This window comes from Oncorhynchus clarkii, chromosome 2 (genome assembly GCF_045791955.1).
Source record: "Oncorhynchus clarkii lewisi isolate Uvic-CL-2024 chromosome 2, UVic_Ocla_1.0, whole genome shotgun sequence".
Taxonomy (NCBI): domain Eukaryota; kingdom Metazoa; phylum Chordata; class Actinopteri; order Salmoniformes; family Salmonidae; genus Oncorhynchus; species Oncorhynchus clarkii.
In genome coordinates, this window is record NC_092148.1 from 83,924,357 (window position 1) to 83,944,528 (window position 20,172).

Genomic DNA, 20,172 nt, shown 5'->3' on the forward strand with positions numbered 1-20,172 from the left:
ATCAGCAAGGGCATTGAAGATGAAACGTGGCTGGGTCTTTCAGCATGACAATGATCCCAAAACACACCGCCTGGGCAATGAAGGAGTGGCTTCGTAAGAAGCATTTCAAGGTCCTGGAGTGGCCTAGCCAGTCTCCAGATCTCAACCCCATAGAAAATCTTTGTGTTGCCCAGCAACAGCCCCAAAACATCACTGCTCTAGAGGAGATCTGCATGGAGCAATGGGCCAAAATACCAGCAACAGTGTGTGAAAACCTTGTGAAGACTTATAGAAAATGTTTGACCTCTGTCATTGCCAACAAAGGGTATATAACAAAGTATTGAGAAACTTTTGTTATTGACAAAATACTTATTTTCCACCATAATTCGCAAATAAATTCAGAAAAAAATCCTACAATGTGATTTTCTGGATTTTTTTTCTCATTTTGTCTGTCATAGTTGAAGTGTACATATGGTGAAAATTACAGGCCTCTCTCATCTTTTTAAGTGAGAGAACTTGCACAATTGGTGGCTGACTAAATACTTTTTTGCCCCACTGTATATAACATCATTAAAATATTAAACCGACAGTAACGTACATCATACCAGCGCCTTCCTGGCCTCAAAAGAAAAACAAGCCTTATGCCAGTAATAAAATCCTATTTTCAGCTTGAGCTTCCTTATCAAGTTCTCTACATGCACAGTGAAGCTCAGCTTATCATCAACCCACACACCCAAATATTTGTACACTTTAACTTGCTCTATAGTATGTCCAGCCAATGTAGCAATGACATGATTTGCAACATGCCTGGCATTTGAAAATACCATGCATTTTGTTTTACCCGAATTTATAATCAGCTTTAAATCATACAGATTCTGTTGTATGATGTTAAATGCTATTTGGGCATTTTCAAAAGCTAAAGATAAACTACTACCACTTTAATAAAGAACAGTATAATCTGCCTAAAAATGAACATCTGCTGTTTCAATAAGATCCCCAATGTTATTGATATACAAAATGAACAACACTGGGCCCAAAATAGAATCTTGCGGAACACCTGAGTACACCTCTATGGACTCAGATTTACAACCATCCGCCATTACACATTGTGTACGATTTGATAGGTAATTTATAAACCAATCTAGAGCATGACCAGTAAACTAAACAATACGTTTCTCCTTTCTGTTCATCCACAGGCTTTGTTTGGGATGTGTGGTGCCTGGTTGGTCTGCTTTTTGCTAACCATCTTTGAAGCCCTTCCCTCTCAGCCGGACCAGTATGGCTACACAGCCAGGACTGACGTGAACCTGGATGCCATCACCAGCGCACCATGGTTCCACATCCCATATCCAGGTGAGATGGAGCAATATCCTTTATTATTTTATTTTTTATTTGTGCTCTTTCTTTATTCAGGGAAAACCCATTGAGACCAGGGTTTCATTCCCAATACTGCCTTAATCCCAGTAACACAAAAAACAATACAATGTAAAACAAAACAGCAGAAAAGCACCATTGAGTAGGCTTGGGTTTTTCTAGGGCGTTATGGACGGGGTGGTGGATAGGTGTAATCCATTGACTGTATATGGCTAGCGAATGGATAAACAAAGACATTGATCATGTGACACCATTCATTCCTATGTGAAGACGCAATAGCGCAAAAGCCAAATTATGTCGGTTAAGATGGAAATGTTGTTGCAGGCTAGTTTAGTGCTGCCCCCTCTCATTGAGTAACTCAAGTTGAAGGCTGACCGGAGTACTGTAGGCTGCCATTAGCAACTGAATTATCCTTATAACTTCTTCTGTGTGCGATTTTAAAATAATGATTTCAAGGGCAGACATACAGTGCCTTGCGAAAGTATTCGGCCCCCTTGAACTTTACGACCTTTTGCCACATTTCAGGCTTCAAACATAAAGATATAAAACTGTATTTTTTTGTGAAGAATCAACAACAAGTGGGACACAATCATGAAGTGGAACGACATTTATTGGATATTTCAAACTTGTTTAACAATTTCAAAAACTGAAAAATTGGGCGTGCAAAATTATTCACCCCCATTACTTTCAGTGCAGCAAACTCTCTCCAGAAGTTCAGTGAGGATCTCTGAATGATCCAATGTTAACCTAAATGACTAATGATGATAAATACAATCCACCTGTGTGTAATCAAGTCTCCGTATAAATGCACCTGCACTGTGATAGTCTCAGAGGTCCGTCAAAAGCGCAGAGAGCATCATGAAGAACAAGGAACACACCAGGCAGGTCCGAGATACTGTTGTGAAGAAGTTTAAAGCCGGATTTGGATACAAAAAGATTTCCCAAGCTTTAAACATCCCAAGGAGCACTGTGCAAGCGATAATATTGAAATGGAAGGAGTATCAGACCACTGCAAATCTACCAAGACCTGGCCGTCCCTCTAAACTTTCAGCTCATACAAGGAGAAGACTGATCAGAGATGCAGCCAAGAGGCCCATGATCACTCTGGATGAACTGCAGAGATCTACAGCTGAGGTGGGAGACTCGGTCCATAGGACAACAATCAGTATATTGCACAAATCTGGCCTTTATGGAAGAGTGTCAAGAAGAAAGCCATTTCTTAAAGATATCCATAAAAAGTGTCGTTTAAAGTTTGCCACAAGCCACCTGGGAGACACACCAAACATGTGGAAGAAGGTGCTCTGGTCAGATGAAACCAAAATTGAACTTTTTGGCAACAATGCAAGACGTTATGTTTGGCGTAAAAGCAACACAGCTCATCACCCTGAACACACCATCCCCACTGTCAAACATGGTGGTGGCAGTATCATGGTTTGGGCCTGCTTTTCTTCAGCAGGGACAGGGAAGATGGTTAAAATTGATGGGAAGATGGATGGAGCCAAATACAGGACCATTCTGGAAGAAAACCTGATGGAGTCTGCAAAAGACCTGAGACTGGGACGGAGATTTGTCTTCCAACAAGACAATGATCCAAAACATAAAGCAAAATCTACAATGGAATGGTTCAAAAATAAACATATCCAGGTGTTAGAATGGCCAAGTCAAAGTCCAGACCTGAATCCAATCGAGAATCTGTGGAAAGAACTGAAAACTGCTGTTCACAAATGCTCTCCATCCAACCTCACTGAGCTCGAGCTGTTTTGCAAGGAGGAATGGGAAAAAATTTCAGTCTCTCGATGTGCAAAACTGATAGAGACATACCCCAAGCGACTTTTAGCTGTAATCGCAGCAAAAGGTGGCGCTACAAAGTATTAACTTAAGGGGGCTGAATAATTTTGCACGCCCAATTTTTCAGTTTTTGATTTGTTAAAAAAGTTTGAAATATCCAATAAATGTCGTTCCACTTCATGATTATGTCCCACTTGTTGATTCTTCACAAAAAAATACAGTTTTATATCTTTATGTTTGAAGCCTGAAATGTGGCAAAAGGTCGCAAAGTTCAAGGGGGCCGAATACTTTCGCAAGGCACTGTATGTTGTATTAGAATCAGTTATGTACCATGATTGCGGTAGCAGAGAAAATAGTCTTTGGCTTAGGTGACTGGAGTCTCTGACAATTTTATGGGCTTTCCTCTGACACAGCCTATTATATAGGTCCTGGATGGCAGGCAGCTTGGCTCCAGTGATGTACTGGGCCTTATGCATTACCCTCTGTAGCGCCTTATGGTCAGATGCCGAGCAGTTGCCATACAAGGCTGTGATGTAACCGGTCAGAATGCTCTCGATGGTGCAGCTGTAGAAATTTTTGAGGATCTGGGGACCCATGCCAAATCTTTTCAGTCTCCTGAGGGGGAAAATGTTTTGTCGTGCCCTCTTCACAACTGTCTTGGTGTGTTTGGACCATGATAGATCGTAGGTGATGTGGACACCAAGGAGCTTGAAACTCTGGATTTTTCTCAGGTTTTCGCCTGCCAAATCAGTTCTGTTATACTCACAGTCACTATTTTAACAGTTTTGGAAACTTCAGAGTGTTTTCTATCCGAATCTATATATGCATATCATATCTTCTGGGCCAGAGTAGCAGGCCGTTTAATTTGGACATGCTTTTCATCCAAAATTCCGAATGCTGCCCCCTACCCTAGAGAAGTTAAGTCTGTGAGGGGAGAAGCTATTGCGGATCATTTAGGTACAAATCTACTGTAGTACCCTGCTAACCCCAGGAATGACTTCACCTGCCTCTTGGTTCGGAGGTCCAGCCATCCCCTAATGGCAGCGATTTCTTTTTAGATTTCACATTTCCCCTCCCGATCTGATAGCCCAGGTACTCCACCTCGGCGTAGCCCAGCTTGCACTTGTGGGGGTTCGCGGTCAGACCTGCATCCCTTAGCGCATCCACCACTGCCTGTAACCTGCAAATATGTGACTCCCAACTGTCACTGTGCACAATTATGTCGTCCAGATAAGCAGCAGCATACTCACTGTGTGACCGCAGGATGCGGTCCATGAGTCACTGAAAGGTCACTGGTGCCCTGTGGAGCCCAAAAGGCAGAACCCGGTAGTGGTATAGCCCCCCCGGGGTGAAGAAATCTTCCGGGAGGCCGCTGCCAGTGGCTGCCAGTGGCCAGTGGCACCTGCCAGTACCCCTTCGTCAGGTCCAAGGTTCTGATGTATCTCGCCATCCCCAAGCGGTCGATCAGTTCGTCCACCCGGGGCATGGGTTAGGCATTGAAATAACTGACCTTGTTCAGGCCCCGGAAGTCATTACAGAAGCAGACGGTTCCGTCTGAAACCAGCACTATGAGCCTAGACCACTCACGGTGTGACTCCTCCAGTACCCCCATTTCTAGCACTTCCCGCCACTTCCCGCTGGACCGCCACCCTGGTATCTGGTATGGCCGTTTACATACTTTTTCTCCTGGATGGGTGTGGATATGATGTTTCATGAGATCCTTGCGCCCGGCACCTCGGAGAACACGGCCGTATTACCCTGGACCAACTCTCTGAGCTCTTGTCGTTGGGTCGAACTGAGGTCTTCCCCCATTGCAACTTCGACTGAGGGCGGGCCCTGCTGTGGCCAGGTCCACGTTATGCACAGCGCCTCGCATGCATGTCCTTTCTTCAGTAAATTCACCTGGTAAAGCAGACTACCAGCTCAATGATATCGTAGGGCCCATGCCACGTAGCCAGGAATTTATTCTCCATTGTAGGGATCAGCACCAAGACCTTCTCACCTGGTTGAAACTCTTGTGGTTAGGCCCCACATTTGTAGACACGGCCCAGGTGCAACGTGCCCAGGAACATGTGCTCTCTCACCACTGGCCAAATCGCCGTCATCCTCTCCCTCATCTCCTCCACATGTTCTACTATGCTATGAAGGGGGGTTGGCTGCTCTTCCCAGACCTCCTTGGCCAGGTCCAGCAGCCTGCGGGGCCGACGGCCATACAGGAGCTCAAAGGGGGAGAACCCCGTGGATGCTTGGGGTACCTCGCATACTAAAAACATCAGGTGGGGCAGTAGCTGGTCCCAGTTCCTCCCATTTCTCTCTCTCTCCCTTCTTTAGCATCTGTTTTAGGGTCTTGTTGAAACGTTCCACCAGCCCATCCCTTTGTGGATGGTACACACTGGTCCTCACCTGTTTTATTTGTAACAGATTGCAGAAATCTTTCATCACCCGAGACATGAACGCGGTGCCCTGGTCCTTCAGGATTTCCCACAGAATACCCACCTGGCTAAATAAATGGAAGCGCTCCCGTGCGATACATTTTGCTGCCGTTGTGCGTAGCGGGATTGCCTCAGGATACCGGGTGACGTAATCCACGATGACCGGGATGTATTGGTGTCCCCTTGCGGTCTTCACCAACGGACCCACCAGATCCATTGCCACCCGCTCGAATGGCACTCCTTTAATGGGCAAGGGAACCAAATAGTTTCAATAATGCACCCTAGGAGCTGTGATCCACCACTCCGGGCAACTACGGCAGGAGTCCTCCATGGCGCGCTTGACTCCGGGCCAGTGGAACCGGTTCCTGATCCGCTCCCTGGTTTTCTCCATCCCCAGGTGTGCCCCAAGCAGGTAGGTGTGGGCAAGCTGCAGCACAGTCCTAACATACTGGCTGGGTATGAGTAACAAGTCTTTTGTCTCCCTACTATGCTTTACTACCTGATACAATAAATTATGCTTGATTGCGAAGTGGGGGTAGTGCCAATCATTTACCCCAGGTAACAGTACGCCATCCACCGCAATGACCTGGCCCCTAGTGCTCTGGAGATTGTGGTCTTCTAACTGGGCCGTCCCGAACTGACCCGTGAGGATTCCAGTGTTGGGAGGTCTGTCTAGGGCCTCCACCTCCATAAAGGGGAGTCTGAGGGTCTTCCTCGCATGGTGGCTCGCTTGCCGGAGCGGGGTCGTCTCCCTCCTCCGGTCTGACTCGGGCCCAGTGGACACCTCTCGTGGCGGGGGTTGGGTTGCACAGGCCACTGTCCTTTTTCCTTTTCTTCCCACCTCCCGTGCTCGCCTCCCCAGGTCCCTCCTCCACAGGGCCTAGAAGAGAGGGCAGTCTCGACCGAAGATAATGGACACGGGTAGGTTAGGGACAGCTCCCACGCGCATCTGGCACTCCCCCCTTGGAGTGGTTATCCTCACTGGCACCATTGGGTACCTCTTCGTGTCCCCGTGTACACAGGACATCGTCACCTCCTCATCCCCCGGTTTTTCCTTCCCCTCTCATGTGAGCCACTGCGGGTGGGCCAGGATCACCATTCTGCCGGAGTCCAGCAGAGCTCTGGTGTCGATGCCATCGATTCGTACAGGAAACATTGGAGGGGCCGTCTCGGTGTGCGCCCAACAGGAGGTGACGTAACTCGCCATCCGAGTTACCCCAGAGTTAGGGGATGCGGAGGGCATGGCCTCCTCCCGGCCGGGACAGCTCCACGCACTCATAGCCCGGCTCACCGCACTCATAGCAGTGTCTCTGATCTGGGTCCAGCAGCTGCCGACGTCATCTGTTTGGGTCACCCTCCCACTTCACAGCCTCGGCTGGTTCCGTCCGGGCCCCCTTCAGCCCCTCACCTCTCTCTGTGTTGTTCATCCGCCTCGCCGCGTCTCCTCTCTCTGCTCGGGCCCCTCTCAGCAGGTCCTGGGTGTTCTGATGAATTTCCACAGTGGTCAGCAATTCTTCCAGGCTCTGGGGGTTCTGTATGCTCACCGTCTTTTTCATCTCGTATGGCAGGGCCCGAAGGTATTTATCCAGGAGGAGCTTGTCGAGCATCGGGAGGGACGGTACTTCTGTCAGTAGGCAGCCCTTGGTCAGGCGCACCAGGTCGCTCATCTGAGCATGGGCGGAAAGGGTGTGGTCAAAGGCCCAGTCGTGGACCAGTTTACACGGCGTGCGAGATTGAACCCATAACGGCTCAGTATCTCCCATTTGAGTCCCTCATAATTCGTGTCCTGGTCAGTATTCAAATCAAAGTAGGCCTTCTCGGCCTTCCCAGAGAGCTAGGGTGCCAACAGACTGATCCACTTGGGCTGGGGCCATCCTTCCCTCTGGGCCGTCCTCTCGAAGGTGCACAAATATGACTCCACATCATCTTCCTCCCTTAACGGAACCAGGAACTGATTTGGGCCAGACTCCTGAGCCCTCACAACCTTCATCTGTGCTACCTCCGCAACCAGTCTGCGGTTTTGTTGGTGCTGCTCCTCCAGTGCTTGCTCCTGGAGAGCCTGTTGCTTCTGCTGGCTGAGGATGAACTGAGCCACCAGCTCCTCCATGGTAATCTCTGTACACTCAACCCCACGGCACCCAAAGCTACTGAGATGCCCGCATTCTCCACCAAATCTGGTAAACCGTGGGGAGTTTGGTTGAGCTTGCAGAGATTGACACAGAGACAGCGAGGTTTTAGTCCGCAAAATCAACTTTACTAAGACAGAAAATAAACATAACAAAGAAAATCACTTGTCCACGGCTGGTTGGCACTTTCTTCTAATTACCTCCACTTAGAGTTGTCTGTATCGGGGTGCCCAGGTCCCGTATTCCCAGCAGAGAGAGTCAACGTCGCCTCACGTACCTCCCCTCTATTACCATCCCTTGGGCTAGACCACCTCCTTTTGTGTGTGTATATATATCCCAAACCTTCAAGGCCTAATTTTAATCTCAATATAAAATTAAGTATTTTACTGTGACTGTTTTAAATTAAATTGGTCAAAAAGAAGCAAAAATACCTTCTTAGCAAGAGCAATTTCTCAAGCAAGAATTTCTGTTGGCAGAGAAGTTTGGAGCACTTTCTTATTGTTCTATTAAGCATTTTATTGCCTGGTAATGTATCCAGGCAGGCCAAAACTCTATCCCACCAAAACAGGCAGACATGTTTTCAAACAGCTCTTACACTAAAAGGGCATTATAATAATTTTCACAATTTCACAGTATTATTCCAACCTCATAGTGTGTAAAACATGAGAAATCATGTTTTTGACTGCACTGGGCCTTTAACCCTTCTTTAACCATTTGGGATGAATGCCTAATCTTAAAGTTTTAACCCTATCCTAAACCTTAAAACTTTTAAATTTCACGATTGGAGCAACTTCAAAATTTCACGTTTGGAGAAACAGAACGATACTGAGCAGAGGGAGCAACTCAGGGTGTCAAAAACACTTCGAAATGTGACTTCTGGAGAGGAAAAATTCTGCGGTGACACTGTGAGAGATTGTTGCATAAAATAGGGTAGGTAATCGAGGCTTGTCTGTCAGTTCACCTACTGGAGTTAGCCTCTTTCATCTAGGTATGTGTCCCAAATGTTACCCTTTACCTTACATACTGCAATAATTTTGACAAGGGCCCTTAGTGGTCAAAAGTAGGGCACCATGTAGGGAATAGGGTGCCATTTTGGACGCAAACCTAGAACCTGCCAAACAAGATAACCTAGCTCATTAAACTGGCATTCCTGCAACTGCAAGTGATACAAATGCTATGAAAGTATTGGATGGAACAAAAATAAACTATTTGTCGCCTACCACAACCTTTTTGGATAGAACATGACTTCCAACTAATTATTGGTTTTCATCATTTGGCAGTTGTTTACACAGTTTAATTAGCATGCAGTATATGTTTATGTGTCCCAGCCTCAAAGAATTTGTGAGCAAACCACACAAAGAGCAAGGAATTCATAGTTTATCTCTCTCAGTTCACCTCTTCTGTACTGTAGCATTTGTACCTGTCAAATAATACATTACAATGTTGAAAGTCTCAGCAAAAAAAAACTGTAAACAACTGTAATCTTTCTGTCAGTGTCACCAAATAATTTTAATTAAAAGGATATGTACAGTATGTGCTTGAAAACATATATATTTTGTGTGTGTATGTGTGTGCAGATGAATGTGTGTGTGATAATCTGTCTACTCTCTGTCCCTTTAGGCCAATGGGGCATGCCCACAGTGAGTGTGTCCTCGGTGTTGGGCATGATGGCTGGCGTCCTTGCCTCCACCATGGAGTCCATTGGGGACTACTATGCCTGTGCCCGTCTGTCCGGTGCCCCTCCTCCGCCCACCCACGCAATCAACCGGGGTATCGCTGTGGAGGGCATTGGCTGCATCCTGGCAGCGCTGTGGGGCAGCGGGAACGGCACCACATCCTATAGCCAGAACATTGCAGCACTGGGCATCACTAAAGTATGTCCTCCATAGACTATTTTGTGCCACGTTCAGTATAGGAATGTGATGATGACTTGATAAAACATGCAGGACTATCTAAGCTTTTTTATTTGGGCCCTGATGTCTCAGGGCCCAAATAAGGCTGCCAACCTGTCAGCCTGCCACAGATATCATGACTGATAGCCCCCATACCTTAATGATTAATGACTTGTAATGCTGTGCCCTCTTCGTTGTGCCCATCATGCCAGGTTGGCAGCAGACTGGTCCTTCAGACGGCTGGTCTCCTGATGATTATCCTAGGACTCGTTGGGAAGTTCGGGGCCGTTTTCATCACCATCCCAGACCCGGTCATCGGAGGCATGTTCCTCGTCATGTTTGGAATGATTGCAGCTGTGGGAATCTCCAACCTTCAGGTAAAAAACTTTTAATAGAAAAAATGGGTCGACTGAAGTTCTGTTTAGATCAATACATCTGTTTATTGATAAAGTATCATCAAGGATAAAATACACCTGCATAGATATATGTTTATGCTTAAAATATCATTATGAATCATAAATCTCTACAAGACTTCTGTCCTTTGTCAGGCAGTGGCGTCCTGTAATTCTAAAAATGTTTTTGCCGTAACTTATGTGTTCATAATTATATGTTGTCTGTGGAGGGGGGTGACTTCCTTCTTTTCATTTATATGTTCTTTCCCTTTTTCCATGGTGATGAATGACAAAGGGATTTTACATGCGTGTTACCTCATTTTTATTCCCCAGTGAAACAGGAAGCCATGGAAGGCCACAATAGAGTCCCTTAAGCTTCTATAAGCTACAACTTAAAAAAGTGTAATTGTAATGCAGATTTGATTTTATTTGATTTCATTTATAATAATATTTAGAGGCGCCAATAGTTTTGAAAACTAACTTATTTTAATTTTAATTATATTAGTATAAAATAATATAATTCCACCATTTTTTTTAGCTTACAAATTATTGCTCAGTATTTATATTATTTATTTTATACAGTATTTTTATCTTTATCAAGGGTGCCAATCATGTTGGATCTGACTGTATTATCAAACATCACAGAAGCGTCATGAAGAGGTTATAATAGATTGCATTTATATAGAGCTTTTCTACCAACTCAGGTACTCAAAGTGCTTTGCATAGTAAGGAGGAAACTCACCTCATGGCAACCATGAGGAGAGGTAAGCCTCAACCCTCAGCAGGAGAGGTAAGCAGTGACATATGCCAATTAGGAAGGAGGATTAGGTGGCCATGATGGAATGGGGCCAGGTAAGGAATTTTGCCAGGACTCTTATGTTAAGTGCCATGGGATCTTAGTGACCACAGAGAGTCAGGACACCCGTGTAATATCCCATCCGAAAGATGGCACCCTACACAGGGCAATGTCCCTTTCACTGCCCTGGGATCTCCTTAAATCAGAGGGAAGAGTGCCACCTACTGGCCCTCCAATACCACTTCCAGCAGCATCTGGTTTCCCATCCAGGACCAACCCTGCTTAGCTTCAGAGGCAAGCCAGCAGCGGTATGCAGGGTGGTATGCCGCTGGCAAGGGAGTTTAGGGAGGGCAGCCTCTCACACTGAAACATTTTCTAAACATTATTCTAATCAGCTCATCCACGAAGCACTGATAAAGCATTAGCACCTGAACAGGGGTCTGGGGCTGCTGTGCGCTTGCTGTCAAGCTGCGTGGCTGCTATAAGGCAAACTGGAGCAGTGGTTCCTCAAAGAATTCTGTACTGTCTGTGACCCAAAGCTTATGGACTTGTATTGAGTCTTTCCAAGAAAACATAAATTGTATTTTTATGATCCAGGATCCAGTTGTAAGCCGTTATGACCTGATGAGTTTGAACCTGGGTCTCCTGTGGACCACAAATCAAATCAAATTGTATTGGTCGTATACACATATTTAGCTAAATGCTTGTGTTCCTATCTCCAACAGTGCAGTAATATCTAACAATACACAACAATACACACAAATCTAAACAGCAAACGAATGGAATTAAGAAATATAGAAATATTAGGACGGCAATGTCAGAGTCTGGAGTATAAATAGACTATATATACAAAAGTATGTGGACACCTCTTCAAATTAGTGGATTCGGCTATTTCAGCCACATCCATTGCTGACAGGTGTATAAAACCGAGAACACAGCCATGCAATCTCCAAAGACAAACATTGGCAGTAGAATGGCCTTTCTGAAGATCTCAGTGACTTTCAACGTGGTACTGTCATAAGATGACACCTTTCCAACAAGTCAACTGTAAGTGCTGTTATTGTGAAGTGGAAAGTCTAGGAGCAACAACTGCTCAATCGCGAAGTGGTAGGTCACACAAGCTCACAGAATGGGACCACCGAGTGCTGAAGCACGTTGCACATATAAATCATCTGTCCTTGGTTGCAACATTCACTACTGAGTTGCAAACTGCCTGTGGAAGCAACGTCAGCAAATAACTGTTTGTCGGGAGCTTCATGAAAGGGGTTTCCATGGTGGAGCAGCCGCACACAAGCCTAAGATCACCATGCGCAATGCCAAGCGTCAGCTGGAGTGGTGTAAAGCTTGCCAAGAATTGGACTCTGGAGCAGTGGAAACACATTCTCTGGAGTGATGAATCACGCTTCACCATCTGGCAGCCTGACGGATGAATCTGGGTTTAGAGGATGCCAGTAGAATGCTATCTTACAATTGTGAGTTTGGGGAAGGCCATTTCCTGTTTCAGTATGACACTTCCCCCATACACAAAGTGAGGTTCATACAGAAATGGTTTGTCGAGATTGGTGTGGAAGAACATGACTGGCCTACACAGAGCCCTGACCTTAACCCCATCGAACACCTCTATGATGAATTGGAATGCAGACTGCAAGCCAGGACTAATCGCCCAACATCAGTGCTAGACCTCACTGAGGCTCTAGTGGCTGAATGGAAGCAAGTCCGTGCAGTAATGTTCCAACATCTAGTGGAAGGCCTTCCCAGAAGTGTGGAGGCTATTATAGCAGCAAAGTGGGGATTTTGGAATGAGATGTTTGACGATGTTTGACGAGCCGGTGTCAACATACTTTTAGTCATATAGTGTAGTGTCTCTTTGTCCCACCTTTAATGCACCTGTTCTGACCTCGCCTTCTAGATGGTAGCGGGATGAACAGGCCGTTGCTCGGGTGGCTGAGGTCTTTGATGATCTTCTTGGTCTTCCCGTAACACCGGGTGCTTTAGATGTCCCGTTATTCTTTGGGCAGATCGCACTACCCTCTGGAGAACCCTGTGATTGTGGATGGTGCAGTTGCCATACCAGGCGGGGATACAGCCCGACAGGATGCTCTCAGCGGTGCATCTGTAAAAGTTTGTGAGGGTCTTACGGGCCAAGACAAATGTCTTCAGCCTCCTGAGGTTGAAGAGCCGCTGTTGCGCCTTCTTCACCACGAGCTACAGTATTTAAAGCCATAAGCAAACAAGAAAATGCTCATCCTGAAGCGGTGCTCCTAGTGGTTGGGGACTTTAATGCAGGCAAACTTAAATCCGTTTTACCTCATTTCTACCAGCATGTCACATGTGGAACCAGAGGATAAAAAACTCTAGACCACATTTACTCCACACACAGAGACGCATACAAAGCTCTCCCTAGACCTCCATTTGGCAGATCTGACCATAAGTACCAGTGACTCGCTCAATACGGAAGTGGTCAGATGAAGTGGATGCTATGCTACAGGACTGTTTTGCTAGCACAGACTGTGATATGTTCCAGGATTCATCCAATGGCATTGAGGAGTATACCACCTTAGTCACCGGCTTCATCAATAAGTACATTGATGACGTCATCCCCACAGTGACCGTACATACATATCCCAACCAGAAGCTATGGATTACAGGCAACATCCACACTGAGCTAAAGGCTAGAGGAGCGGGACACTAATCCGGACGCTTATAAGAAATCCCTCTATGCCTTCAGATGAACAATCAAATAGGCAAAGCGTAAATACAGGACTAAGATTCAAACAGACCATCATAGTCCCTGTGCTCAATAAAGTGAAGGTGACCGGACTAAACGATTACCGCCCTCACTCACGTCGGTAGCCATGAAGTGCTTTGAAAGGCTGGTCATGTCTCACATCAACAACATCATGCTGGAAACCCTAGACCCACTGACATTTGCATACCGCCCCAACAGATCCACAGATGACACATTTTCAATCACACTCCACACTAGCCTTCCACACCTCAGCAAAAGGGACACCTATGTGAGAATTTTGTTGACTACAGCTCAGCGTTCAACACCATAGTGCCCACAAAGCTCATCACTAAACTAAGGAACATGGGACTAAACACCTCTCTCTGAAACTGGATCCTGGACTTTTTGACGGGCCGCCCCCAGGTGGTAAGGGTAGGCTACAACACATCTGCCACGCTGATCCTCAACACTGTGGCCCCTCAGGAGTGCATGCTTAGTCCCCTCCTGTACTCCCTGTTTACCCACAACCGCATGGCCAAACACGACTCCAACACCATCATTAAGTTTGCTGATGACACAACAGTGGTAGGCCAGATCACCAAAAATGTCTGAGACAGCCTATAGGGAGGAGGTCAGAGACCTGGCAGTGTTGTGCCAGGACAACAACCTCTCCCTCAATGTGAGCAAGACAAAGGAACTGATCGTGGACTACAGGAAAAGGTGGGCTGAACAGGCCCCCATTAACATCAACGGGGCTATAGTGGAGCGGGTCGAGAGTTTCAAGTTCCTTGGTGTCCATATCACCAACAAACTATCATGGTCCAAACACACCAAGACAGTTGTGAAGAGGGTAAGACAACACCTTTTCCCCCTTAGGAGATTTGGCATGGGTCCCCAGATCCTCCAAAGTTATACAGCTGTACCGTCGAGAGCATCACTGCCTCCCAAGTCATAGACTGTTCTCTCTGCTACCGCACAGCAAGTGATACCGGAGAAGCTGACCTGTCACTAATTCAGTAGAGTGGTGAAATGATCAGGAAGCCAGGATAAGGCTGATGTAAAATCAGACAACTCTTGGTCAAGTCGTTATTGCTTAAGAGAATATGATTTTTCTCAAGAACTTAACTTAAAGTTGAAGTAGATACAAATCTAATGGGTTCCTCTGCTCCCCACAGTACGTGGACCTGAACTCCTCCAGGAACTTACTCATCTTGGGCTTCTCAACCTTCAGTGGCCTGGTGCTGCCTACCTGGTTCCACTCAAACCCAGGCATCATTGACACAGGTGATTATGTCACATCAAATCAAATCAACCTTTATTTGTCACATGTGCCGACTACAATAAGTGTAGACCTTACCGTGAAATGCTTACTTACAAGCCCTTAATCTACAGTGCAGTTCAAGAAGAGTTAAGAAAATATTTACCAATCAATTAAAGTAAAAAATAAAAACAAGTAACACAATAACATAACAATAATGAGGCTATATACAGGGGGTACCGGTACAGAGTCAGTGTGCGGGGGTACAGGTTAGTTGAGGTAAATTGTACATGTAGGTAGGGGTGAAGTGACTATGCATAGATAATAAACAGAGAGTAGCAGCAGTGTACAAAAGAAATGGGGGGGTGAAGGGGGGGTCAATGTAATAGTCCGGTGGCCATTTGATGAATTGTTCAGCAGTATTATGGCTTGGCGGTAGTAGCTGTTTTAAGGAGCCTTTTGGTCCTAGACTTGGCGCTCTGGTACCGCTTTGCTGTGCGGTAGCAGTTTAAACAGTCTATGACTTGGGCGACTGGAGTCTCTGACAATTTTATGGGCTTTGCTCTGACACTGCCTGTTATATAGGTCCTGGATTGCAGGAAGCTTGACCCCAGTGATGTACTGGGCTCTATGCACTACCCTCTGTAGCACCTTATGATCAGATGCCAGTGTTTAACGCTGAGCTGTAGTCAATGAACAGCATTCTCACATAGGTCTTCCTTTTGTCCTGTTGGGAATGGGCAGTGTGGAGTGCAATTGAGATTGCGTCATCTGTGGATCTGTTGGGGTGGTATGCGAATTGGAGTGGGTCTAGGGTATCCAGGATGATGCTGTTGATGTGAGCTATGACCAGCCTTCCAAAGCACTTCATGGCTACGGGACGGTTTATCATTTGGGCAGGTGGCCTTTGCTTCCTTGGGCACAGGGACTATGGTCAGACTCAGTCAAACTCAGTCAGTTGAAGAAAAAAAATCCATCTGGCCCCGCGGCTTAGTGAATGTTGACCTGTTCAAAGGTCTTGCTCTCATCGGCTACCGAGAGCGTTATCACACAGTCATCCAGAACAGCTGGTGCTTTTGTACATGCTTCAGTGTTGCTTGCCTCAAAGCGAGCATAAAAGGCATTTAGCTCATCTGGTAGGCTCGTGTTACTGTGTAGCTCGTGTCTGGGTTTCCCTTTGTAGTCCGTAATATTTGTCAAGCCCTGCCACAACCGACAAGCGTCAGAGCCGGTGTAGTGGGATTCAATCTTAATCCTGTATTGACACTTTGCTTGTTTGATGGTTTGTCTGAGGGCATAGAGGGATTTCCTATAGGCATCTGGATTAGTGTCCCGCTCCTTGAAAGCAGCAGCTCTTGCCTTTAGCTTGATGCGGATGTCGCCTGTAATCCATGGCTTCTGTTTGAGATATGTACATACGGTCACTGTGGGGACGACGTCGTTGATGCACTTATTGATGAAGCCGATTACTGAGATGGTATACTCCTCAATGCCATTGGATGAATCCCAGAACGTATTCCAGACTGTGCTAGCAAAACTGTCCTGTAGCGTAACATTCGCGTCATCTGACCACTATCGTATTGAGCAATGGTACTTCCTGCTTTAGTTTTTGCTTGCAAGCAAGAATCGGGAGGACAGAATTATGGTCAGATTTATGGTCAGATAGAGTTGGTTGAGTGCGGTATCTCAGCATTGGCCTGTGGTGGTAAATAGATGGCTACGAATAATATAGATTAGGTACTCTACAATACCTCAAGAATTATTTAATATTAGACATCCTGCATCAGCTGTTATTGACAGAAAGACAGAAAACCCCCACCTCTCGTCTTACCAGACGTAGCTTCTCTGTTCTGCAGGGGGTGCATTGAAAATCCCTCCAGCTCTATATTATCCGTGTCGTCGTTCATAAGATATTACAGTTCTTAATGTCCCTTTTTTAGGATAATTGGAATTGTAGGTCATCAATTTTATTTTCTAATGATTGCATGTTAGCAAGTAGAATTGATAGCAGTGGGAGTTTACTCGCTTGCCTACGGATTCTCAAAAGGCAGCCCGATCAGTATCCTCTTTTCCTCCGTCTTTTCTTCACGCAAATGACGGGGATCTGGGTCTGTTCCCAGGAAAGCAGTATATCCTTCTCGTCGGATTCGTTAAAGGAAAAAGCTTCTTCCAGTTCGTGGTGAGTAATTCCAGTTCTGATGTCCGGAAGTTATTATTGCTCATAAGGGACGGTAGCAGCAACATACAAAAATCACAAAAATGCACAAAATAGCACAATTCGTTACGGGCATGTAAAACGTCAGCCATCCTCTTTGGCGCCATCTTATCACTGTAGTATATAGGATTAATATATGGGATAAGCTGACTGTATGCGATGACACACATACGCACCAGTCTTGTCTGTTTTCATCAGGTCAGGACTGCTTACCTCCAAATCCTCTTGGCCAACCTCAGTGTCACTGCGTGACAAAAATCTGGCAGTTGACTCGGTTTAGGCTCCACCTGGACAGTCGGCTACGACGACCAGCCGGCTTACTAGTGCTACTTATTGACTTCACCTGTCCTCACCTCCCACCCCCTTCACCATCCTGTTAGGATTCTTACAGCACAGCTGCTGCATTGGTTAAACATGGTGGTTATTATACAGGATCTTGTTACATGCACAAAGTACACCCCTGGGAATTACAGGAGCTAAACCGTGTATCTGAACTATTGACTGATGCCTCACCACCTTCCCGGATTATTGTTTACTGTACAGGTCCGTTTGATGTGTTTTTTTTTCTCACTCATCTACACTCAATAACCCAAAATGTCAAAGAAAAAACATGGTTTACATTTTTTTTTGTAGCAAATTATTTCAAAGTTAAATAGAGAAGTATTCACACCCATGAGTCAATATATTAGAATCACCTTTGGCAACAATTACAGCTGTGAGTCTTTCTAGATAAGTCTCTAAGAGCTTTGCAAACCAGGATTGTACAATATTTACACATTATTCTTAAAATAATTCTTCAAGCTCTGTCAAGTTGGTTGTTGATCATTGCTAGACAGCAAAGTCTTGCCATAGGTTTTCTAGCCGATTTAAGTAAAAACTCTAACTAGGTGCCTCAGGAACATTCAATGTCATGTTGGTAAACAACTCCAGTGTATATTTGGCCTTGTGTTTTAGGTTATTGTCTGGCTAAAGGTGAATTTGTCTCCCGGTGTCTGTTGGAAAGCAGACATTCAGGTTTTCCTCTAGGATTTGACCTATGCTTAGCTCTATTATTTTTATCCTACAAAACTCTCTAGTCCTTGCCAATGACAAGCATACCCATAAGATGATTCAGCCACCACCATGCTTGAGAATATCAAGAGTGGTACTCAGCGATGTGTTGTGTTGGATTTGCCCCAAACACAATTATATGTATTCAGGACATAAAGTTAATTTCTTTGCCACATGTTTTTCAGTTTTACTATAGTGCCTTATTGCAAACAAGATGCATGTTTAGGAATATTTTATTCTGGACAGGCTTCCATCTTTTTACTCTGTCATTTAGGTTAGTATTATGGAGTAACCACAATGTTGTTGATCCATCCTCCGTTTTCTCCTATCACAGCCATAAACTCTGTAACAGTTTTAAAATCACTGAGTGGTTTCCTTCCTCTCCGACAACTGAGTTAGGAAAGGCACCTGTATCTTTGTAGTGACTGAGTGTGTTGATACACCATCCAACATGTAATTAATAACTTCACCATGCTCAAATGAATATTCCATGTTTTCTCTATTTATTTTTACCCATCTACCAATAGGTGCCCTTTGCGAGGCATTGGAAAACCTCCCTGGTCTTCGTGGTTGAATCTGTATTTGAATTTCACTGCTCAACTGAGGGACCTTACAGATAGTTGTATGTGTGGGGTACAGAGATGAGGTAGTCATTCAAAAATCATGTTAAGACAGTATTATTGCACACAGTCAGTCCATGCCATTTATGTGACTTGTTAAGCAAATCTTTACTCCTGTACTTATTTAGGCTTGCCATAAGAAAGGTGTTGAATACTATGATTCAACACATTTCGGCTTTCATTTTAATTATTTTGTAAACGTTTCTGAAAACATAATTACACTTTTACGTTATGAGGTATTGTGTGTTGTCCAGTGATACCACATCTCAATTGAATCCATTTGAAATTCAGGCAGTAAATTCAAGGGGTGTGAATACTTTCTGAAGGTACTGTACATGTTGTCCACATTAGACATTCTGCTAGATTGATTTCCAGGTAAGGCACAAATGCCCCCAAAGCAATATCCTGGTTCTCTTGTTCCAAAATCATCTATTGAAACCAGTAAGGCGGAGAACCATGCAATGATAGGTGAAACAAAGCTGGTTTGTACTGTAGTTAACCATATCTTTGTATTCACAGGGGTTAAAGAACTGGACCAAGTTATAGTTGTTCTCTTCACTACGCATATGTTCATCGGTGGGTTCTTTGGATTTGTATTGGACAATACGATTCCAGGTGAGCCAATACAACAACAGTATACATCCATATGATTACATTCCACATGTCCAAGCTTAAAAGATCATCCAGACACTGATTTCACAGTCATGTTATGGCCACAATTGGATTTACATGGATTCATGAGGAAGTTGCAATCATTTTAATTTTTACAGGCACTGAAAAAGAGAGGGGCATTAAAAGTTGGCGTAAGAAAGTGACAGAGGAAGGCAGCACGATGACAGAACGGTCCTGCTACGATATACCTTTTTGTACTAACTGTTTACAGAGGTTCAAGTTCTTCCGGTACCTGCCTTTCCTTCCATCTTACAAGTCTCCAGAACTTAGAACATAAGAATGTCTCCAGACTTAACTGGACCCCAGGAAGACTAGCGGTGACTAAGGTGCCAACTAATGGAGATCTGAAGAATAAAGAACAAAGAACTTGTGATTAGCACACTGTTAGCACCACTAGTATTCTCCACCACACTTTTAGACTGAGTCTGCGAGCAGCTGTGGCTTTACTGCCAATGGCATCATAACACAGGGTGGTGGGTACAGACTTGGAACTGTCACACACCTGGTTCTTCTCTCTTATTTGTCAAAATCCAATGCAATTACTTTCCATTGCACTGGAAGCGAGGGGGAGAATTCGCAAATGCAAATAAATTACATATTTAAGTCAAGACTTTGGTCCTTTGTCAATTTCATTTTGTTATGTTGGTTGTCATATACCTCAAAGATGAATGTGCCTTATCAGACAAATCTTTGTGAAAAGAAGGCATCTGCCAACTAATTGAACCTTGTTGAACCTGAAACACAAAAAAAGATACTCTCACAATATCCAAACTCGTTCACTACAAAGTATTAAGTGATGTGTTGGACAAGTATACTTAGTATTATGCTAGTGTGGATATTATATGTACTA

At 45.0% G+C, this 20,172-nt stretch overlaps 1 protein-coding gene across 1 annotated transcript in view; it reads left to right on the plus strand.

Moving 5' to 3' along the window:
* Nucleotides 1-19,812, plus strand: part of LOC139382888 (solute carrier family 23 member 1) — a 73,365-nt gene extending 53,553 nt beyond the window's left edge. The window contains exons 7-12 of the mRNA XM_071127143.1: nucleotides 1,176-1,332; nucleotides 9,320-9,573; nucleotides 9,804-9,968; nucleotides 14,683-14,791; nucleotides 19,170-19,265; nucleotides 19,421-19,812. Of these exons, the coding sequence (XP_070983244.1) occupies nucleotides 1,176-1,332; nucleotides 9,320-9,573; nucleotides 9,804-9,968; nucleotides 14,683-14,791; nucleotides 19,170-19,265; nucleotides 19,421-19,599 (960 nt within the window). The 3' untranslated portion in view covers nucleotides 19,600-19,812. The remainder of the gene's footprint in view (nucleotides 1-1,175; nucleotides 1,333-9,319; nucleotides 9,574-9,803; nucleotides 9,969-14,682; nucleotides 14,792-19,169; nucleotides 19,266-19,420) is intronic.
* The last annotated feature ends 360 nt before the right edge of the window (nucleotides 19,813-20,172 follow it).